The sequence below is a fragment of the Acipenser ruthenus genome, chromosome 22 (genome assembly GCF_902713425.1).
Source record: "Acipenser ruthenus chromosome 22, fAciRut3.2 maternal haplotype, whole genome shotgun sequence".
NCBI classification, from domain to species: domain Eukaryota; kingdom Metazoa; phylum Chordata; class Actinopteri; order Acipenseriformes; family Acipenseridae; genus Acipenser; species Acipenser ruthenus.
In genome coordinates this window covers 19,798,860-19,823,206 of record NC_081210.1, presented here as the reverse complement: position 1 = coordinate 19,823,206, position 24,347 = coordinate 19,798,860, and the positions used below count along the sequence as shown (strand labels likewise).

The window sequence follows — 24,347 nt, the reverse complement described above, 5'->3', positions numbered from 1 at the left end:
ATTGATATTTGCAAAGTGGGATTTGACAGTATATTTGAAACTAATGTACACAATCAGACAATGAAACATTATGGAGTTTGTCCTAGTTATTGCGCAACTGCTTGGTTTGAGCAGCCGCTCTTATTGGCTAGTGACATTCTTGAGGGTTTAGAACAATCTCTCATGGACAGCCATATTGTGTAAGCATTATAATTACGTTTAAGAGAAATGTTGACTTACAGCCCAAAGCAACCTCCCATATAGGACTGAAACATCAATCTCAGAATTGACCGATTGCAGACTGATGCATCTTGTGATTCTTGTGCCAGAAAACGCCCCCCCCCCCCCCCCCCCCCCCCCCCACGTGACCTGTCTGCTACAATATCCTCTCGTATAATTATATCATTTACCTGTATCTTACGCAACACCTTATATTAATTGTTTTTGTATCCCACAGAATTCACATTAACAAAAATTATAGAAATGTAAATTCAATTGATAGAAGGAAATTGATCTTAAGCAGAACAAAATGTGTTTTAAAATACATGATTGGGCACTTCTGCTCTCCTTTTACAGATTGTTTTTTAAATTATTATTATTTATTTCTTAGCAGACACCCTTATCCAGGGCGACTTACAATTGTTACAAGATATCACATTATACAGATATCACATTATCTTTACATACAATTCCCCATTTATACAGTTGGGTTTTTACTGAAGCAATCTAGGTAAAATACCTTGCTCAAGGGTACAGCAGCAGTATCCCCCACCTGGGATTGAACCCACGACCCTCCGGTCAAGAGTCCAGAGCCCTAACCACTACTCCACACTGCTGCCCAAATTCAGAGCGAATAGTTCATGATATTAACCATTTATTTTGATATACAATTAATATCAACAGTTTCTTAGTCTTATTTTTGAGAGTTTAGAATGCCTAAAAGCTGTACCTTAAGGTTAACCTAATCTCGTCGCTGTACAGTTTTTGTTAATTTGTATTTTCATACCCAGTGAGTTGTAAACCAGAAATGGTGTTGGGTTTTGTTTCTTCAGGTTAGGGTTGCTCATGGGTGTAGCCGTGTATAACTATATTGAACATGCATCAGAGACATGGACACTCCTATATCCTGTCTGTGTGTAATCATGGCAAGGGTCATATCAGATGAGCAAGTAAATGCAAGCTGTTGTGATTTGTTCATGTTTTGCTTTGTTGTATTAATCTCTTATCAATATTTTGTTATCTCAACATTTAGTACTATGCAAATTTTGCAAATTGCTAAAGTTACATAATTAACACATAACCACTGCGTGTAGAATATCTTTACTTAATTTCTGAATTAGTGTATTTGAAGATAAACATCCACTTTTAACAGCACAGTGGCAAATGCTTTGAGTATAGTCCCTTGTATGCTAACAGCTTATTTTAGTGGTGTTCAATGGGCTTGTTTCGTTCATGTTCAGTGCATTATCCAAAAGTAAAGATAGCAACCTGTACATCTATAGTCTTCCATATTCACTTGTTAGGAATTCAATATAACGATAACTAATGACCTGGATCATGTTTTATTATGAGGGAGGGGTTTTAATTTGGTAAGTATTGTATTTGAACATTTGTATTTGTATAAAAATGTGTGTAAAACATGCAGTGTGTACTTCTGCAGACATCCCCTTTTTTTGTAAAGTGTATTGTTGTGTTTTTTTGGACGGAGAACTTGTGTGGTTATTTTTTAACTTTTGACCCTGCGTTGCTCCGGTCTCCTATGAGAAGTTTTTTATTAGATTTTTTTATGTGTATCCTCTGTTGGCTAGATGAGGGAATGATGAGAAACTGGTCACAGTGACTCTGGCCTTAAGTGTGTTCAGCATGTATATTGGCCACTATGTGCAGGGGTCTAACAGAAAGCCACAGCTGAAAATGATCAAATTAGAGCAATCATTAATGTGAAAAGTAGATTGCACTGACACATGGAAAAATGTAAGTTTCCCATTTAGGCAGACAGGTGCCTCTCCAAACACACAGGCTAAAGTATGTCCAGACCAAGTTGCATTTCAATTGAAGAATAAGTGCTTCTCTGGATAGATGTAAAAGCACAGAATCCATATCTCTGACCCCCATATTGGGTTTTATATGAAACTAAAAACTTTTTTGAGCCCTTTTCATTCACAGTATCTGTATCTATTGCAAGTTTCCCCACAGATATGTATTCAATCAACTTGACCTTTGTATTCAAATAAGTAGTCTGGAGATGTTCTATGTATTCAAGTTGGCTGATATTTTTCTTTTGTTTTCTTACAGTCCCTGGCAGTCTCAGATGGAGGTAGGTGGTGTAACACATATTGAGCAAGTACTGTTTGGTATAGTTTGTATTGCGCATACACAAGCTTCTAACCTAATACACCATGGTAGTCTGGAGCGTTGCACTATTGCCTTTTCAATTTGAAAGGTTTTGAGTACTGGACAGTGAACTGGGGCTCCAGAAACTTTGATTCAGCTACTTTCTTGAAGTTTCGCATCCCTGTGCCAAACTTGAAGCCACACAATGAGTGCCGATTTTGCTTCTGTTGACAGTGGTGTAAAGTCGCAGTCAATATTGTATTCAGTATGAAGAGTTTCAGACCTCCCTAAAAAGTTAACCATGCTATTAACTACCATCTGTTTGAAAAGCCTCAAAACTTGGATGCGTGATGTAACTCATTTTCATTTTAGAAAAAAAACTATGCAGTATATTGAACCCTAAAACTGACTTAGATTAAATCATAATCAAATTGGCTATACTTTTTAAACATACGGTAGTCATTTAGATTGCGTATGTTCTGTAAGTAGGTTATGTATATTGCATGCCTAATGTTGTATGTTTGTTGCGTATGTATGTTGACACAGTTGGTTCATTCTTTCAATTGCATTTCTTAATACATAAATCATTGTTAATACACACATTTAAAAGATGGAATGGAAAGTGATATGAATTTGGAAAAATCATCATACATAACATGCATACATAGTTTAAATGTCAGTACAGAGCCAATTGAGAGCCATTTGACAAATCTTATGCAACATGCCTGGTGTCCAACAAGAGATCTTCCATGTGCTGTAGGCTGTGGAAACTTTTCTGTCAATTGATTTAACAAAACACATGTGCAAGTTATGTGGGTTTCTTAAGCATGTAGGTTTCTTAAGCATGTAGGTTACTTAAGCATGTAGGTTACTTAAGCATGTAGGTTATGTGTTTTGACACATTTTAAGGCCAAAAGTGTTTGGGTTTTCATTTTTAAAATTGACCATTTAATAGGGATGCACTTAATACTGAAGTAACACAATTTCTTTTAACAAATTACTCCCACATGACAAGTGCTTTAATGAATCACAGGTTACATGTATGTGTTATGTTAGCATGTACGGTGACATGCTTGCTGTCTTGCCATTTTTTAGGTTGATGCTTTAGTATTTTTAAAATCAAACTGTTTCGGTTTATCCATTTTTGGTGTGCGTTGATCCAGTTAGGGTTTAGGAATAGTACACAACATTACACCCCATTTAATTAGGGCTTGAATTTACCAGGGTTTTATTTTTTATTCTATGATGTCCCTTTAAACCTATTTTGAGCAGATTTATTTTTTCTAATTAAACTCAGAAAAAGCTGTTAATTACAAAACAATATCCTTGTTTTTACCTTTTATATCTTGGCCTGATTCTGTTTCGCTTTATTTGTATTTCCAACAGAGAGGACAAGTGATGTTAATTGCTCATCCCTGATCCTAATTGCATTGCATTCTTGAAGTCGCCTAGTTTTATTGTTGTGCTTTTGTTATTTTTACTTGTTTAACAGTTGCCCCGGCACATTCTTTTCACCCTACAATACCCAGCATGGAGTGTACACTGATAGCAAGTCCATCATTTAAAATCTCATTGATTCGTAGCAAAGACAAAAATAATCTTAAACCCAGTTTGTGACAAATATTAATTTATTGGGATACAGAGACAGCTTAATAACTACTAATTAACATTTAAAGGGAGGTAGAGATTTGGAAAATATAATCCGAAAGGTTCAAGCCCTAATTAATACACATCTGTAACTTAATTTTGCATTGGTGGAGTACCCATTCCTGGGTTTGTCCTACCTTCTAATAATTATATTTTAAATGATCAGGAGCCAGGAGTCTGTTAAATATATTGCATCAACAACTCCTATCAGTTAACCTACAGACTAAAGTAGTTATTCATTCTGTGCAATTGGTTCAGCTTGATTGTTCAAACACTAAGACCCTGGCATTTCAATAGTAAACCTAAACAGGGAAGTTTGAAACCCAGGGCTGGGTGCAGGGATAGTATGAGTTTCAAGCCCTGTAAAGGTATTATCTAAGTGTTAAATCTGTTGAATGTTTAAGCACTATAAAAAGCGCTCTTGTTTAACTTTCAAAATAATGACCACAATTTCCAGTACTTCACCTGTTGCTGCTTCAATGAGATATAATTAATTCAGATATTTTGTTAGCTTCCCTCATATTGTTTTGGAACTTCCTCTGCATGGTGCATGGAATAGAAGGTTAATTCCCCATGTCTGTAGATTGTACAGTAGAAACATCTGCTTCTGAGTATTTGGCTGAGGAACATGTTTCTATTATCTGAGATTTACACCTTGTGTCCATGGCGCAGCGGTTTCTATGAGTTGCAGAGGGATCCAGAGAAACACGGTGAGTGAGAAGCTGATCAGTGTTGCAGGGCTGTGGACATCCACTTGACCAGCTTTGATATTCTGAGTTTGATACCCTTCTCATGCCAGCGAAGGCCCAGGCTACATCGGCTCTAAACTAGAAACATGTTTACCAGGATTTCATCTTGTCCGGTCAGTAAACAATTAAAAACCAGCAGTGTCTTTTATAGATCTACATGCTCTTGTAATAAAAGCTGTCTGTTCAGGAATGTGTTTAAAATGTCAGCTAGCGATGAGTTTCAGAACTCTCCTCTTAATCATAAATAAGTCTCACCTGAGTCTCTAGGTTTACTATTAGGAGGCTTCCTGTCCTAACAGCTCTTGGGGAGGAACAATTTAACAGATGGCTTCTCGAAATCCTGGCTCCTGATCATTTTCCTAAATATTGAATTGAACAGCTTTGAAAGCCAGGAGCCATTACTTGTGTTTTTTTCTAACCCTGATGATGTAAGGCAATGAGGAAATTCAAAATGCAGGGCTTTCTTTTTTTCCCCCACTAAACTGAAGAAACTTTGGTTTCAGTTTCTCAAGCCCTAAAATGGCCGTCCCCAATTAAAATTATAACAAGGGCAAGTTGATTTCCTCACCTGATCCCTTATTGTTACTCCTCATTATTATATCTTCTAAAATGCTGCTAGAATTTTTTAGCACGTAAAATGATTCACTCGTACAAGAGTTTAGAATATATTGGCTGTTAGCCCAGTTTGGCTATCACTGCTGAAATCCTAAAACTTTCTTTTTACTAAAATTTTCAAGTTACTTATGTTGATAAATCACCTTCTTTCTAACTTCTCATGAAACAGTCTAGTTGGACACCACATTACATAAGGCATGGTGTATAATAAAGTAAGCCCTCTGTACTAAGAGCCCTTTCTGACCTCAGGTTTGCATGGAATGCATTTTGTTTTGTTTGTCTGAAGAGAAAATGTGGCACAATGTCTATGGCCACCAGTGTACCAACAAACTGGGCAGTAGTATCTTGGCTGGGGGGCTGTTTGCACCCCTCTATAGCACCTGTTGTCTGATTTACTGTAGATCTATGAGCAGGCTTTGTTTTGTGCACAGACTTGAACAGCCCTGAGGTGGATGGGCGGCGTGGCAGCAGTCGGAGCCTGAACAGCAACGCCAGCCGGCCCAGTGTGAAGAGTGGGGGTCATCGTGGTGTTGAGGGGTCAGTGGCCAGCTGGGCGGTCTCCTTTGAAAGGCTCCTTGAGGATCCCACTGGGGTCCGCTACTTTACGGTAAGAAGCTCAGAGCAGCAACTGGGAAAACTCCTCCTAAGATGCATTTTTCAACAGGTAGCATAGATAATGTGTTCTGTGACATGCAGCAGATTCAGTTTGGGTGTGTTGAAATGATGCAATTGCCTAACTCGGAATAACAATTTGAAGGGACCAACTGAAACCCAAGACTATTGTAATGAAGCAGTGTGTGTGTTTCTCTGCAAAATGCAAAGATGACTCTGACCCAGCTCCCTGCTGAAAAAGATCAGCTAAACCAACTTGAGAAATGTCTTGATGAGGTGAAGCGTTTGTGTGGTATTTTGTTTTTTGTTGTCTTTGCTGCCGTAGGCTTGCAATGGAAATGGCTCCACTTGTGGTAACATCAACACTGCCCTATACATCCCTTATTTTAAAAGGTACTCTACTGTATTTGGTTTAAAATTGATTTTAAAAAATTCACTCCTAATATATCACTATAAACATTGCTATAAAACCCCTACGTTTTATTTTAACTCATCAATATATGTAGTGTGTGTTTTAATTTAATTATTTTCAATGGAACACCTTACCTTTTTTTAAATGATTTAACGCAATTACACCCAGAATTGTGAAACCAGTTAACAATGTGATTTGTATGTCGACGGATTTCATTTCTGCTGTTACTTTTGATGTTCTTTCATGTTTTTCAGCATCTGGGAAGAAGTAAAAATAACTAAATTTCCCTGTGCTCTTTGAAATGGATGTTGCTTCCAGCTCTGGTAATGAGACCTCAGGCCTGTACAAGTCCATATCATTGACACGATTCTGTTGTCTTGCAGGAGTTCTTGAAATCCGAAGTTAGTGCTGAGAATATACTATTCTGGCAGGCGTGTGAGAAATTCAGACAGATCCCGGCAGATCACAAAGATGAGGTATTGCATTCTTTTTTAAATGTTTTTTTTGGTTGGCTAATTCAAGCATTTTTATGATCAAATATAGCCCAACAAAATGGAAACACTTGTATCTGTTCCTTCAAATGAGAGTGGGGGGGATAGTGATCGATGGATATTTATATCTATATAAAATTAATTTGCTGTAATAATAATTTCTCAAAATGTATAATGAAACCTAGTAACGGCTGTAAGATGTATTTGATACCATATTCCTTGTGGGTCTGTATTGTGTCCTGATTTGTGTTTCTTTTGCTTGGTGCAGCTTGCCAGGGAAGCTCGGATGATTTACGACACCTACCTGTCAATCAGCGCGTTCAACGCCATTAACATTGATGACACGGCCCGGATGGAGGAGAGCGAGCTGAGGGACCCCAAGACAGATATGTTTGCAAAACCACAGCAGCAGGTACTGGAGTGGAGTGGTCCATTGTGGCAAAGGCTTCTTCCTTCCTGCAAAAAAACCTTTTCTTTTAAAGAGCTTAGTTTATCTTAGACATGAAGAGGTAGACATAAAAATTCACAAAAGTGTAAGACAAATTACAATTTCTGGTGGTATTGGGGGGAGGGGGGGAACAATAATAAGTATTCAAGAAAAGGTACTCAAGCACTCGGAACAATTGCAAATAAAGTTAAGGATACGTTTAAAAAACAAAAAATGTAATGAAGCTAGTTATTTAAATTTTATCAGGACTCTCTTGACCTTCTCTGGGTGTGGTCCTTGTCATGCGTCACCACGTCTGTGTGCATTGAACTGCAGACACCCTTTTATTTTCACTTCTCCTTCCTCAGATCTTTAAACTCATGAAATTCGACAGCTATACCCGCTTTGTAAAGTCCCAGCTGTACCAGAGCTGCATGCTGGCCAATGTGGAAGGAGGATCCTTGCCTGACCTTTGCCCTGGCTCCAGGAGCCCAGGTTCTATAAAAAGCCCAGCCAATCACAGCCCAGCATTGAGCGACTCCTCCAAGAAGGTATGTCTTTTCAGTAAATGGTTGCTGGCTGAAAAGCGTGTCATAAACACATTCATATTCTGAGTATGAGTACAGCTTTGTTCTAACCAGCACCTTAGCTGGTCCTGGAATGGACCTCCTAGTCAAAAGTGAGCATCTTTACCACTGCCTTCAGAATGTCTCCCATCCAAACCATCAACATTCATAAATCAATCTGTACATGCAGCTGGGAAAATTAAACTTGTTCTCTGAAAACCAATTTTGTATATTTATTTCATTTGATTTTAATATTCTATTGATGTATTGCTTTAGTTTATAGTGTGGGCAGCAGTGTGGAGTAGTGGTTAGGGCTCTGGACTCTTGACTGGAGGGTTGTGGGTTCAATCCCAGGTGGGGGAAACAGCTGCTGTACCCTTGAGCAAGGTACTTTACCTAGATTGCTCTAATAAAAACCCAACTGTATAAATGGGTAATTGTATGTAAAAATAATGTGATATCTTGTAACAATTGAAAATCGCCCTGGATAAGGGTGTCTGCTAAGATATAAATAATAATAATAAATACAGTAGTCTCCGGCTAAGACGGAGAGCCACTAGACACAATATAAATAAATATGTATTACTTGTCATGATGCATGTGCATCAACATATGAAATGAACTGAATAAGTAAAAGAAAAGCAATAGGCAAGTGTATGTTAATAAACTATAATAATAATAAACTATAATAATAAAGTAAATTTTACACAGCACCCCTGCACACTTAATAAAATGCAGCAGCAATATACAAGACATGCACATTATTTAACAGAATGGTGAAGCAACTCACCAGAACGGAGAACACCAAATTGTTCTGCGACCTTGTTCAGGTTTGTTCTCAGGTTTTTTTTCAGGAGCTCGAACAATTTCTAACTTTTTGTAGCAAGAGAAACAGCAGCACGTTTTGCCGTTTGTTTACATGCCATTTCTAGCGATGAGGAAATCGGAATACACAACGAGGCAATGATATGACAGCGGTTCTGGAAAGATTGAATAAACCAATCCGTGTGCCTCTAGACACTCTCGTGATGACAAGTAGCTTTTGAAAAGAGTGAATAAACCATTTTAATTTAAGTTTGATGATGAGTTATCAGGTTACAAAACAGTACTGTATCCATTGTGAACAAATTGCTATCTGTGCCAAGAAGATGTACTTTTAAGCAAAGTTCCTATTCTTTTTAGCCGGTGCATTTACAATGGGAAAAATCTGTTTCACCATAAGGGTGTTCCCTTAGGCGAAGTGTTCTCTTAGGAGGTGTTCCTATATGTGGAGACTACTGTATTTAGATAATTTGAGCATGATGAAGTGCTGACACCTGGCATATATATATATATATATATATATATATATATATATATATATATATATATATATGAGAAACTTTTTTGTTTTGTGTTTTTGCAGAAGAAAAAACTGAAAGTGGGGGTATCTCTTCCATTTGACTCAGAAGACTTTGCATCCAGAAAAAGAGCAACACTGGACAGTCGACAGGGTCCAGAGAAATCCAGCAAAAGAGACAAGAGGAGAGAGAAGCGAGGCTCCTGGGGAGGTAGGAACAGAGAACAGGAGACAGGACTTTTGCAGAGTCTCTAAACACCTCTTTAACATTAATATGATCACACATTACTGTACACCTGCTATATATTCTAGTATTCATTCATTTATCTATATTTTATTTATTTATTTATTTATTTATTTATTTATTTATTTATTTATAACCACAAGGTTCAGACCACAAAATCCTGTTCTCCATTTTCAGTATTTAAACACTTTCAGTATTTATGGTCAATGGATATTTCTGCTTAAACTTCAGGGGTTACCACATATATACTAGCTAACATGTTTTGCTGTTTTGATGTACCCACTGAATTGTGTAAAATCTCTGAAATAAGTGGTACACAGTCACAGTGAGGTGTGAGAATATCACGGCACTTCGAGGTTCTCAAAGCAGTCTTTTCATAAAGAAAAGCTTTGTCACTCCAGCTGTTTTTTAGACATCATACATTTGGCTAACAGCATTCAGTCACTAAAGATGGACTGCTGCATTAACACCTGTTTCTATGGCAGAATTCTCTGACCACAGTCAAGCGATGGTGGGGCGCCGTGAGTCCCAGTCCTCAGTCCATTCAGCTGCCAGCCTGGAGCTAGGACAACTTGGGTCTCTTACCAACAAATCTGAGGTACACCTGTCTTCTACTCCCCAGCTGGAGAGGACCACTTAAAAATATCTAAGTAGTGGGTGAAATAAAAAAAATCATATAACAAATAAGTTTTTAAAAATTATATGTAGAATGTCAGTCAAATGAAGCATCATTTTTTTGCATGCTTACATTCACATCAAAATTATCTGAATTTGTCCCTCTTTGCTTATCGACACTTCACGCCTGAAGCAGACAGCCAATATTAACAAGTATGCCTATGATAATATTTCACGGTCATCTGTTTGCTGTAATATTGCGTCGAAGCTCTCAAGGTGTGACCGGGGGCTGTGTTTTTGTAACAGAACGGCAGGTCCAGCCCTCGCTGTCAGGATGCAGAGAAGGAGGGCCGCACTGTGAAGTACTGCTGTGTTTACCTCCCTGATGGCACTGCTTCCCTGGCCCCAGCACGCTTCGGGCTCACCGTCCGGGACATGCTGTCTGGAATCTGTGAGAAGAGAGGAATCCCATTGTCTGGAGTCAAGATCTATCTGCAGGACAAGGACAAGGTACAGGATCTCCTGTGGCATGATTAGAGAATACTGTAACAGAACACCCGAGAACAACAATTGTTGTACCGTAGCACTCCTACAAGTGTGTTTTTTTTTTTATGCCGTGTGTGACTAATTTAAATGCAAAAGGGCATTTACATGAAATAGAATGGCTGGCTTTATTGGTATGTATTTACCCAGGCATGCCTCCTACTGCTATCTATTAGGGAATTCTAAATCCTGTCATGCATCAAGACAGGAGTCTATTTCTACTTTTATAACCATGTTTCTCTTTTTTATATTTTTTTTCCTCTTTGTAAAAGCCTCTTTCGCTTGACCAAGACAGCTCTGTCCTGATGGACAAGCAGGTGATGTTGGAGACCAGGATAACATTTGCGTGAGTCTGTGTTTTTATTCATCTATGGCAAGGTAAAGTAGACAGGATTTTGCACAAAATGCTTTCTGTGTTTCAGTGGTCAAAAGAAAATAAATTGTTAATGTTTAATTTTACCTACTGTTAATTTTTTTCAGGTAAATTTAACATACAATACATTATTGTTATTTATTTCTTAGCAGACGCCCTTATCCAGGGTGACTTACGGTATTTAATATATAAATTGAGAGTCCCTCAACATATGGTGTCCTAATAAAACATCTTAATGAAACCGCACATGCACTAACTTTTCAATAAAGTCTAACCCCAACCATTGTTTTTAACAAGGAGCTAACATATGCTGCAGGCAAAACACTCCAACACACAAACCTGACCAAGTTCACTTGCAAGAACTTACAGAAAAATCCTTAAGTTTAAATTTGGCTGGAGAGTCTCTGCCATTATATGATACTCTTTCCAGCTAGATGTACTCACTCAGGCTCAGATTCATGTGGATCAAAGAACCGCCTGGTTCACTGGCTGTGCTACGTTTTAATTATCAATGTATTGAGGTTGTCGTCTGACAATTTCAAGCAGCACTTTTCAATTGGTGGCACGTTCAATTACAACAATCACACCCATGTTATATTATAAATAATTGCATCCTGAGGATCTGGTGACATTGATTTTATTTATTTATTTTTTTGTGTGTGTGCAATTTTAGGTTAGAAATGGTGCCTCTCAATAAAACCATAGGAATTGCAGCTAAATCCAGTAAAAGCTTGCTTGAAGCTCTGGAACCCATCCTGGGGAAGAATGGCCTGAAGTTGCAGGATATGGAAGCTACAATTGTAAGTTAATTTCTTTTGTTTCCCTTGTTAGACAATTTAAGTGCAATTTTGACAGCATTATAAATCGGTTTTATGACAGAATTATTTAATCATTGGCTTGTGTTTGAAGACTTCACATGTGGTGAATTGTAGGCTACTTTTACATTCAGTGTTCTGAGACTTCAGAGTCTGTATAGTGTAATGGGGCAGTTGATTATTGTCCCTTAGATTATATTGTCAAAGAAATGTAATATGCAACATACAGTTTTGATTAATTATTCTGGCTCTTTCTGTACATTACTGGAACTGCATATAATGGCTGTACTAACACTTCACATACAGTATAGCTAGAGCAAGTCCTATCCAATTCCTAAGGACATTCTTTAGCAGGTTATTGATCTCAATATCCAGTGTTTAGCCAACCCCAGGAACAGGGATCATCCTAATAACACTTTTTAAAAAAGAAATGGATTGTTACTTGCCTCTGACCTCTTGTGCTGCAGTGTTCTTTGCTAACAATGCTGTTGTGGTCCTCTGTCTTGTGTAGGCTCCTGACCCTCACTCCCCTGCTTTTATTTATTTATTTTTTTAAACATTGAAATATTGTCACTACATACAAACTGTAGGTTCTTACACCAAGAGCGCACCTGCTGTTGCACAAGGTTTCAGACACACTGTGGGCACAATGAAATGCTTTTGAAAGATGGATAAACTGTTAAGCGAGTGACTTAAACCATGGACGTTGCATCATTAAATGGTGTAAAGATTATTTTACTTTTTGCTTTACTGATCATATTTCTGTATTTTTAATCCAGAGTGGAGAAACACATCCTTTAAAAATGAACATGCCAGTCACGTCCCTGGCCAACAAGAAAGTGGTTCTGGACAGAGTAAAAGGTGTGTGGTTGTTTTTTTTTTTTGGTGTTTTAAACCAAACAAAAATGGAACAGCATTTAACAAATGAAACAGCAGCAGCCTATGCATATGCGTATAGTATAAGCAGTGCTTTTTGTTTGTGTGTCCACATTGTAATGAGAGTAGTCTGTAGAGAACAAGCCTGCATATTCTGGTCTGATATTGGTGTTTAAAATTCACAGGTAAAGATAACACAAACCTCCCCTGTGCTCCAGTGATCCAGGTTAATGTAAGTACTGCCTTCCCTCTAAACAGTATAGGGAAGATAATCTTTGTTCACCATTTTTTTACAGTAAAGCTATACACCCAACTATATAATAAAGGTAATATTTGTTAGTTATTTGACAAATGTCAAAAACTCACAAACCAATACATTCTGGAAAGCATAGTCCTGCTTCTCAAATGGTACCAGAGACAGGTAAAAACATATCAGAATGCACTGGGTTGTGAGTTGAAATGCCTGAACTGTCCTGCTGAACACTGAGCAATATGGTCACCATGACTATAAGACTTGCATGAAGATAACGCAATACAACCACAATGTTGTTTTAATACATAACTGGCTGTCAGTGAAGCCACATTTTGAAGCAAGTTCCAAGATAAGTTTTCATAGACAAATTAAATAATGAACTGTAATTAAAAAGTGCTCTTACCACAGAGTGGTTAAAATGTTACAATCTCCGTGTTAGTATATTGAGAAGGGAGCTTATTGCAGTATATTGGTGTGTGTACAGTATGCATGTGTTTGCTTAAGAAATCTTTTAACCTTGTATAGGCGAGATCAGCAGCAGCAACAGCTGTGGATGTGAAGAAGGCAGAAATGTCCTTGCTGGCCAGAAACCAAATCAGAGGGAACACCAAAGCCAGAAATGCTATGCAGAGGAGAACTTGCGAAGTGGACGGTATTTGTTTTGTGCTTTTTTTTACGATCCCATGAAGGAGCAAGAAATTATGGAACAACCCTTGTCCAGTTATATTGCCTACAGTTTAATCAAAACTGGACAATTCACAATCTGTTGATTTAACTTATGTAACAAATGTCCATGCAAATTAACCCTACTATGTATAAGCAGTTTATAGCCTAGATATTGCCTAGCCTCGATTTTAAATCTGGGCCAATCGGATCATTTAAGTATTCCATGTCAAGTTCAATGATAACTTTTTTTTCCCCTCAAGATACAGCTCTGTAAGCTGGTCATACACATAGGTGGGTACACTAACTATTATCACCCGGTAGGGATAATAAACAGCATTGTGGCAGGATGGCTTGCAGTGGTGAGGTGTGGTGACGTCGCGGACCAGGAAATAACTGAACCAAAACAATGGATGGGCGGGTGAAGCTGAATGCTACGGCACTCGGCGTGTTTAATAAATCAAATAAACAAAACAAAAGATTTAAACCATAACAAAACACTAAACAAAAAGGCACAAGGGCCAAACAAACCAGACAGACAAACAAGTAAGTGTCGTTCTGGCTAATCCAGCACGTTTTAGCAATTGTTATTTTAAAGTCTGTCTCCTCTCTATCTCCCCGTACCTCCTCTCTGTACACCCAACCCCGCAGCACGGACAGCTGCAGGTTCTTATACTCTGGCCGAGGGGTTAACTAGCTGTTAATTATCTTACCCTTCGGCCACAGTCTGCACGCGTTTGGTAAGGAAGCGTGACTGTCAGCTAGTTAAATAATCAATAGCTGATCAGCCACGCATCCTCACAGGTTTTTAAATATAAATAATAAGAAAAACGTGGCGTTGTTATCCGCGCCGCAAACAATAATACAAATAATAATAAATAGGGGCGGGACACTCCGCCACACATGCCCCCCTTGTGCGCAGCACACATGGCCTTTTCGGCCACCCCCCCCCCTTATTCCCTAAAGTCCCGGCTAGCAGTCCCGACCCAGGAAAAGGGGAAGCAAGGTGTTTCCGGGGGCGGCCACGACGGGATGTCCTCCTCCCACCCCAACAACTGTAGCGTCCCAGTGGACCACGCCGGCTCCTCTGGCCAGAAAAATTTTGGGGGTGGTCTCCAGACCTGCCCCCCCTTCTTCATGGCTGGCAGCTCCCCTCCGTGGGGCTCCAGCCACAGTATTTCCTGCCGCGAAAGTGCAGCTGGCGGAGCTGGTCTCCTGACCTCCCCCCCCCCCCCTTCTTCGTGGCCGGCAGCTCCCCTTCGTGGGGTTCCAGCCATAGTATTTCTTGCCACATGGCAGGACTGGTAGCGACCCCAGGCAAAACAGGACCCTCAGGAGGCGACGGCAGCAACAGTGGACCCTCGGGAGGCGACGGCAGCAGCAGTGGACCCTTGGGAGGGGACGGCGACAGCAGTGGACCCTCGGGAGGCGAACTCGGGAGGGGAGCCCCTGGCCATGGAGGCGGCAGCAGGAGCTCCACTTCTCCCTTGTACCCTGTAACTGGTGGCTCTCCAGGCGATATGGAGCAACAGGCAGCCCCAGGCGATATGGAGCAACAGGCAGCCCCAGGCAATGCGAAGCAGGCATCCTTGGGCGGTGCGAAGCAGGCATCCTTGGGCGGTGCGAGGCAGGGCAGGAGCAGTCCTTCCCATGACGGTGGATGTGGAACCAGCAGGTATTCACCCTCTGCTGGTGGAGGTGGAGAGGGAAACAGCAGGTATTCACCCTCTGCTGGTGGAGGTGGGAGGGGCAAGCAGTCCTCCCACGGTGGTTGAGGCGGAACCAGCAGGCATTCACCCTCTGCTGGTGGAGGTGGCGGAGGCAGAGGCAGCTCCCGCTGCTCTGCTCCCTGGAGGCCTAGGTTCTGGACCTATGGGCTCCCCCCTTCTGGGCGCTGGATGCACGGGCTCCCCCCTTCTGGGCGCTGGATGCACGGGCTCCCCCTCTTCGTATTGCGTGGGGCATATGGCCAACGTGTGCCCATATGCCCCACAGCCAGGGCATAACTCCGCCACAAGGTTTATAACACAAACCTCCCAGCCATCATCCCCGACCTCCTCCTGCTGTTGCTGCAGTTGCTGTTGCTGCTGCAGCTTACCTATCCCCCTTCTGGGCTGTGGACGCACCGACTCCCCCCTCTTGGGCTGTGGACGTTCGGGCTGCTCCCACTCAGGCGCTGGAGCCTGCTTCTTTGCTTTCTTGGCACTACCACTCCTTCCCTTCTTCGGGACCAGCAGTTCCACCTCCTGCCATGGAGGGGGTTGGTCGGGTGCTTTGTGCCCAACCTTGCCAATGGCAAAGCACCACTCCTCCCCTTTGAGGCAGGTGAGGCATGTTTCCTGATCCCCCTGCGCGATGGTACGGCCTTCAGGTGGATTCACTCCTCCGCGGTCTCCACCTCACCTCGATCAAAGGCCTGCACAAAGAGGGGGTCTTCATATGGGCACACATCAGGGAGGTGCCCATACTCCAGGCAGGCAAGGCACCATGTAGTCCCTCCTTCCTTCAACTCCCTCTGATACTCATGCCACCTCTCCATGTAGGCATCCACTTTATATATTTTTTTTATTTTTTTCTCCAAACACAAAAACACTTATTCGAAAAAAAACGAACAAAAAAAACTACCTTTTCTTTCCTGGTCCGGCTCCTGGAGGCGTTGTTTGTCCCATGCAGGACACCATATGTGGCAGGATGGCTTGCAGTGGTGAGGTGTGGTGACGTCACGGACCAGGAAATGACTGAACCAAAACAATGGATGGGCGGGTGAAGCTGAATGCTACGGCACTCGGCGTGTTTAATAAATCAAATAAACAAAACAAAAGATTTAAACCATAACAAAACACTAAACAAAAAGGCACAAGGGCCAAACAAACCAGACAGACAAACAAGTAAGTGTTTTGCTGGCTAATCCAGCACGTTTTAGCAATTGTTATTTTAAAGTCTGTCTCCTCTCTATCTCCCCGTACCTCCTCTCTGTACACCCAACCCCGCAGCACGGACAGCTGCAGGTTCTTATACTCTGGCCGACGGGTTAACTAGCTGTTAATTATCTTATTACCCCTCGGCCACAGTCTGCACGCGTTTGGTAAGGATGCGTGACTGTCAGCTAGTTAAATAATCAGTAGCTGATCAGCCACGCATCCTCACGGGTTTTTAAATTATAAATAATAAGAAATACGCTGCGCTGTTATCCGCACCGCAAACAATAATACAAATAATAATAAATAGGGGCAGGACACTCCGCCACAGGCATTTACAGAATTTTTATGTATTTGGCACTGTCTCCTATGTTATGTGCTTTTAAATAACCTTTTAATAAAAGTGAAAAAGAGGATTGCCGTTGATTTCTGCAATGACATGCTGGATTCAGGCCACATTTAATACAATGATTATTTATAGAGGGAAGCTGTCCTTGAAAAAGCCATATAGAAGAAATAAGAGGTTTACAGATAAATTGGTACAAATTTTATACAACAATAAATACTACAGTGTGATTATCAAGTCTGCATACCACTGTGAACTGATGCTGTCATGACCAAGAGTGTTTTTAATTTATTCCCAACAAATCCTTTCCTCATTGCAAATGGTGCCCACATCAAGCTGCTGCTGCACTCATTAGTCTGCTTCAGACATTTATGACCCTTGTCTTTTGGTATCTTTGCCCCACAACACCCTTGAGTATATTTAAATGATCAGGCGCTGAGCAATCAAGCCCCTGTTAAATGGCTCCAACTCTACAGCTGCATGAATAAAGAGTAAACCTACTTATTCATGGTGTATTAATTTCAGAGCTGGTTTCTCAGGGGTCTTATTGTTGCTTCTTGTGCCTACAGGACTGATCGATCTGCTGTCAAAAGTGCAGAGCTGCCGAGTGGATGACCAGCGGGGACTTCTGAATAAGGAGTACTTGGTTATCCCCCAATTCCTGCAGCTGCCTGTGAAGGAAGAGGAACCAGATGAAGATGAAGGCACCACAGCAGAAGAGACGTTGATTAGTCCGGGACCTGCCAGCAGCATGGTCACGGGTGAGGGCTGCAGGCCGCACACTGAAGCGAATGCAGAAACCATCTCTGCATCTTCACGGTCTAAAGAGGCTCTTTCCAAGGAACTGCATACAAATGAGCTACTAAACCACAGTGCTGGAGCGGACAGTGATTCAGACTGTCAACTCTCGCAAAAGCAACCAAGTAGCGAAACGGCAGACAGCAATGGACCCTCAACACTGGCTCGCTGTGCAAAAACAGAATCTGGTACTGAAAGCGTTCCGTGACCGGAGAGACAGATGGAACTTAGATGCACCTTAATAAATATAGATTTCATTTGAATGTTGATGGGTTTCGCTTTCATTTTTGCTTTGACTGGAAGATATCCAGCCATTTTAAATGCCAACCAGTGAATTGTATTTGAATGATCCTGTGTTGCACAGGGAAGGACAGCAGCAGTGAGAGGACAGTGTTGAGTTTTTATTTATATTATTTCTATTTATTTAATCATGTACTGTAGGAAGATACACCCCCAGAACCAACCAGACTTTAAACATTCTTATTTTAATTCGAGACAGACCTGCCAACACATGAAGGCCAGTTTCTATGTCCAGGAATTCTTGGTCCGTATTGCCAGATAGCAACTCTTGGACTCCTTTTTACTTATCGATGCAAAATAGCATAAATTGTCAAAATTGATCAAAATCCCAACCTGAAGGTAAGTTAAGTGCAGTGTCCTTTTAATAGGATAACATGAGTCGTTAATGTATTGGAAGATTAACTACTGTAACTGAAGAATGTGGTAAGAAATACATACATGTTGACTGGGCCATGTTAATTTATTGTTCAATGCGCTGAATACAATGCAACATGACTCATTCACATCTTCTATGTTGACACTATTAGACATGTGATTCAATTAAATTCACATGTATAGCCAACAGTAATGCAATTGGGTATTTTTTTTGTTGTCATTCTTCAGTTGGGGAATCTACAGTAAACTTGCATTCCACACAATTCCCAACTGACACTGCAAAAATATATATTGTGTTTAAGAACTTAAGATTGTTCAAGCACTTGTATTGTTTCTTTCTGTTGTACCATTGTAATATAGCATTTAGAATTAAATGCAACCAATTTTAAAGAAAAAAAAATTAACGTGTACATCTTGCATGTCTAGTTTTATCCATCGAAATTTAATTAATCATTAATATTGTTTTCTTAACACTTTTGTATTATAAACTATCTAACCTATAGAGGATGTTGCATAATGTGGGAGTGCAAAGAAAATTAAATGTAATTGGCATTTTTAGTTGGACTTTTATTATAGTTTTACACTACTCTAGCACCACCATCAGAACGTTTTCAAAAGTTTGCCATAATACATTTGCATAGATTTGTACATTACCTTACTTTGGGATTTGATATGCTTTGGCGTACCACAACAGGAAATATCACATTGTATTATTCACTCAAATAAAGCACCCTTTTCAACTTCTCAAATAACACACCAGCAAAAAATATTAGCAAAGCATGAATCTGATTTAGTTTCGGTGTATTCCCACATCGACCACAGCGGTGTCAAGAACGAACCAAGGAGCACCAGGAGAAAGTACTGCAAGATGCATGTGGACTCACTAAATAATATATTTCTAGTATTGTTCTTGTTTTGTTCTTTCATTAATTTACATTTCTCTTATTGTGTATGTGATTGTTCCTATGTGTAAGTTTGCTACCAATGTGTATTTATTTTAGAATTAAGAGAATGCAGTCATGCTTTGCTTTCCTCTGGCATTCCCAGTTCGTTCTTGGCCACTATATGTTCCTACCTCGCTACATACTGTGCTTTGAATACTTGATATTCTTTGAGGGGGTCTGGGGCAAAACCAGCTTAAATAACACCAATTTTCTATTTGAAAAGCTACCTTTTACAGGAAATAGTGGACACTTTTACTGTTGCATAAGGAAGGGATTTTTTGACTATGAAATGACAAGCAGCTTGCTAGTGCATCAAATATGTTGGCTTTATGTAATGCAATTTTTGTATTTGCACAGTTCCTGTGTGAAGAGGTAAGTGTCTAATTGCTAGATATCAATTCAATGAATGCCTTATGGCATGGTAACTTCACCAAGATCCCCAGCCAAGGCAACCTCAACAAGCATACGGCACTGTCTGCATTCAGTATGAGGCTTTGAAATGTAATGGTGCAGGATTCTATGCCTTGGGAGCCCCTTTTAAGTGTGATGGACTGCAGCAGGTGGCTCCACTTGATACCAGTGACCACAGGGGACTGGCTTGTTGGCAGGTTAGGACAATAACCAAGGTCCATTTGTCTAGTCATTCAACTAGAATAACATTTTTACAGTGTTAAAAAATGGCAAGACTGTTGTGCATACTTTGGAAGATATGACAGATGAAACTAGGTTTAAATTATGTATGCCTTTTCACCCACAACGGGTGTCTTTTTGTGTAGAATCTGAATTCCAAAGATAATGAACTGCACGAAGGCAGAAGGAGAAGAATACTCCTAGAATGTAAGGCAGTCAGAATCTTGAAATTTGATACATTTCGGAAGAAATTGCCCCATTTTCTAAATCAAGGAGACACACTTGTGTTGTACTGCTGATACTGTTGTAAATTAAAATCCTGAACATAAGCATTTGGGCACATAAAAGCAGAGTGATTTTTAAAGCCATCTTATCAGTCCAATTTTAGCACTAATCTGACTGTATTTCCACATCAAGTAAGGTGGACCAAGATTAGCATTAAATTGGGTCCATTCAACAAGCAGATTGTTCTATTTTGAAGGCAACCTATGATGGGCTTCTGTAATTCCTCTCCCTATGCTAAAATCTGTGATGCACACCCGAGTTGTATTTTGTTGCAGTCTCATCCTGTCTAATCTAATGTGCTAATGACATGCATAAGTTAAATAAATGTCGTAACAGTGTGCAACCTGTAAGTGTTCTCTCTTGGGGGTGGGGGGATAAAATAATCCACTGCCACTTTCTGGTTGAATGGGGTATTGTTTTATTATTGTTGGCCATTTGTTTTCTTGGAAGCTGGGGGTAGCAGCTCAAGTTAAGCAGTGGGGTTTAAAATAGATGTGGAATCTGCTTCGGAAAACATTGAAGGGTGCATTGTATTGCTTACAGTAAAATTTGTTTTGTAGTATTGTGTAAGTGTTTTTTCCCCTGCACTTTAGTATATGAATTATCAAGATTTCATTAGAACGTAATAAGAGAACTAGCGTTCTAATTAGCCTGACCGCCAAAAGGTTCACTTGCAATTTTCTTAATTTTAGGCAAATCTGGGAAAGGGAAACTTTAGACCTTTTTGTACCCTTTCACGTCCACTTAATGTTATTAATTTTGTAAACTTTCCAGAATGGAGGGTTTTAATCTGGTTTTTGATCTGGTGTGTAAATAGATGTGTGGTCCGGTGGTTAAAGAAAAGGGCTTGTAACCAGGAGGTCCCCGGTTCAAATCCCGGCTTACTTACTGTTTGACCCACAGGGTTATTTCGGGCAGCCGTTTACATCGGACAAATAGCTCTTTCCGTTTGCCATTCCCATTGATTTCAACAACAAAGGCATCGTTTATACCTTGTTAAGCATGCCATATTTCCGGCAAACTCAGCTGTTTGGATCTCGTTATGTGCCGTTCACATAGATTTAAATAACACACTGTTTATTACTATAGTAATCGCTCTTACTAATCCACTAATTTTCACCTTGTTACCTTTCCATTCACATAGATTTCAATACAAAAGGTAGCACTTTACTGTAGTAAAAGCTTGACAGATCGATCAATCAGCTGTTTGCACCTCGTTACTGAGTGGTTACCCCTTAATGTACCTTGGCTATTTTAATCTCTATACAGTGTCGGGTTTACAGTTTGAAAAAAGAGCACTGACTGCAACAGCAAGCAACCATGGCTGGAAAGAGAAACGTGTTAATAAAATGTGTTAGATGCTGTGCTAAAGCATGCTTGGAACTCTGTCAGTCAGCAAACAATGCAACGTTGCTTTAAAAAAGATGGGGTTTCTGTAGTTGAGGAGGAGAGTGCTGACGAAAATACAACCAAAACACCACCAGACAGGATCTCCGAGGAAGAATTCTCAGCTGTGTTACCTTGGCGACCAGGACGCTTTGCCTGAAACAGACACTGATTGAAGTAAGTGTGCATGGTGTGCTTGTAACACTGGCGTGCTATGGAGCAGCATCCGGATATAGAGCTGAATTGGGAGTTTGCTGTCCATACTTGCAACTGGAAACAATCTGCAGTAATGTAGCCTACCTGTACTGTACATTTCTGTACTTGCATTACTTTTTATTACATTCATTTGTTTTAATACATTTTTATTAGTGTAATGAGTGTCTTAATAAAGATTGTTCTGTTCAAATATGCATGATTACTGTACTGGTGATTGGGGGGCATTTTGAATACCAGGTTATTGTGTGGGAGTTTATGCCATCCATAGCTTACTGCGGGTGAATCACGTTAACACAATGCCGACTGTAATTACATAACATTACAGATAACTGGAAGTGTAAGATTTAGCCTTTTGCAGAGCTGTTTTCTGTATTATGTGAGTGCTGGTTACCCAGTCTCCAGGGATGCTAAATATTATATAATCTGTCAATTACAGCAAATATCTGGTTATGTAATCCCTTTGTTACTCCACTAAAAGGCACTTCAATGGAGACTTGATTTTGGGGAAGTTGTTGATAATTGTGAATCTGAGACAAACATAATCCATAGTGCTGAATTCAAGGTAAGATTGACTTAATTTCTTGGCTTTCTGCACTTGTCACACATCTTCAGTAGATGTCAGTTCTGGAACATCGTGGCAATAGAAATTAGAAATGCAAACAGTGCAGCAAAGTAGCAAATTGAATTTGCGATCATTTTGTCATTGTATTGACGTATACAGTTATTCTAGCTAATCTTTAATAATCCAATGTGCAATGTATGGCAGTATACAGTCCCACCAAAAATGTAGCATTAAGTAGTTGATGACAACTCAGTTCTTTACATTCATAAAAGCACCAAGTCAAAATGCATTCAAAACAGATGCAAAGGTATTTAGAAGAAATGCAAAAATACATAAATTGACATAAGATTAATTGTTGGGAATAGAGTAGACACCATTGTAGAATTTATTAGAAACTGAATATTGATATATTTTTAAATCGGCTGCCTTTTTGCACACTATTCACATGGTACAGCATGAGAATGGTTTGAGAATGAATATTCCTGGTGTGGATATGGGTCAAGGCATGCATACTGCAGAAGACTTGTGGTAAGGTGCTTGCTATGTGTATCAACTGGAAGAAATGTGCTGAATTTTGCAGATCAATGGCTTTGAGCCTCCCAGGAGATTGCAGTCAGTACAATGAGGCTATAAAAATGATTTGTGTGGAAGCGCTCAACAGCTAGATTTGTTATTATTATTTTATTATTTGTTTATTTAGTAGACGCCTTTATCCAAGGCGACTTACAGAGACTAGGGTGTATGAACTATGCATCAGCTGCAGAGTCACTTACAATTACATCTCACCCGAAAGACGGAGCACAAGGAGGTTAAATGACTTGCTCAGGATCACACAATGAGTCAGTGGCTGAGGTGGGCTTTGAACCGGGGACCTTCTGGTTACAAGCCCTTGTCTTTAACCACTGGACCATACAGCCTTCTTGTTAAGTTCAAACTCTTCCCATTGTACTTCAGATGTGTACAATAGTTTGCATCACTAACACGTTAACGTGACCTTTATTGCAAGCTGCGATCACATATTCTATATATGTAAGAATTAAAGGTGTCCACAAACGTTTTATTGGCAGAATATTTCTCATCCGGGGCGCTGACTTTTTTACTGTCGTACTGGCATACAGAGGCTGTAAACTGACAATGAAACGATGTTTTTTGCCATTGCTGCTTTTTTTGACTTGTTGGCAATACACTGCTTTTCACTAAACGGGGCTGGTGCTTACTTCTATGATGACACTTTGGCTGATGTAGCTGACTGTGTTACATGATTTAGGCAAGACAAAAAGCTGCAGCTGAACTCCGTCAAAGCAGCTTGACACACACAAGACAAACCCACAATGTTCTAGAAATTGTAATAAGAACCTATGGGGATGATGGCAAGCATCATACAATGTAAGGGGATGGTACAGGTAAAAAGAGCTAGAAGATACGTACTCTCCAAATAAGCAGGAGGTCTGAGTGGGGTAAAAGGTTCAAATACAGTCAGTCGTATACTTTTTCTTCTTGCTGTTTTATTAGTTATCAGAATTTTCAATCAGCAGTTCCCAGTTTGGTAATAATTCCTCATCCCCCACAGTGCAGGATGCGTTGTCTTCTGTCTGATTCAGCGCTGGGGGATGTTTGTGACCAGATGAGTGTGCTGACAGGAGCAGGACTCTGACTCATACTGTTAGCCTGACCGGGATACCATTTGTGATTCAGAGGCATGTTTCCAATACAGAGAGCATGCAACAAGCAGAATACTGCAGTTAAAATGATTTCCCTTTTTTGTGTATCAAGCCATTTTAATTTTATATTTTTCATTAGAAAGCCCTTGAAATATGATTGCAGAAAGGTAACATTCACACAACCTCTGCCCTGGCACCATTTTATCAATCGCATGTGGTTTATGAATCATCAGCCACCAATCCAAGATACAACTCTCCAGGATGTGGTCCACTTGAATTGCAAATTACACACTATTAATCTGACTGCTGAATATACTATTGGCAATATTGCAACTAATTGCATATAATGCATTTGTTGTATATGTTGTAATGT

General features: G+C 40.0%; 1 protein-coding gene across 2 annotated transcripts in view; it reads left to right on the top strand.

Moving 5' to 3' along the window:
- The window catches only part of LOC117431020 (regulator of G-protein signaling 14-like), a 28,911-nt gene extending 9,880 nt beyond the window's left edge, over positions 1 to 19,031 (top strand). For both annotated transcript variants that reach the window (XM_058996091.1, XM_034051594.3), the window contains 14 exons: positions 2,275 to 2,296; positions 5,756 to 5,931; positions 6,732 to 6,824; positions 7,108 to 7,251; positions 7,635 to 7,817; positions 9,238 to 9,382; positions 9,901 to 10,013; positions 10,337 to 10,540; positions 10,846 to 10,919; positions 11,620 to 11,746; positions 12,541 to 12,622; positions 12,823 to 12,869; positions 13,416 to 13,542; positions 17,387 to 19,031. In XM_058996091.1, the coding sequence (XP_058852074.1) occupies positions 2,275 to 2,296; positions 5,756 to 5,931; positions 6,732 to 6,824; positions 7,108 to 7,251; positions 7,635 to 7,817; positions 9,238 to 9,382; positions 9,901 to 10,013; positions 10,337 to 10,540; positions 10,846 to 10,919; positions 11,620 to 11,746; positions 12,541 to 12,622; positions 12,823 to 12,869; positions 13,416 to 13,542; positions 17,387 to 17,823 (1,974 nt within the window). In that variant the 3' untranslated portion in view covers positions 17,824 to 19,031. The remainder of the gene's footprint in view (positions 1 to 2,274; positions 2,297 to 5,755; positions 5,932 to 6,731; positions 6,825 to 7,107; positions 7,252 to 7,634; positions 7,818 to 9,237; positions 9,383 to 9,900; positions 10,014 to 10,336; positions 10,541 to 10,845; positions 10,920 to 11,619; positions 11,747 to 12,540; positions 12,623 to 12,822; positions 12,870 to 13,415; positions 13,543 to 17,386) is intronic.
- The last annotated feature ends 5,316 nt before the right edge of the window (positions 19,032 to 24,347 follow it).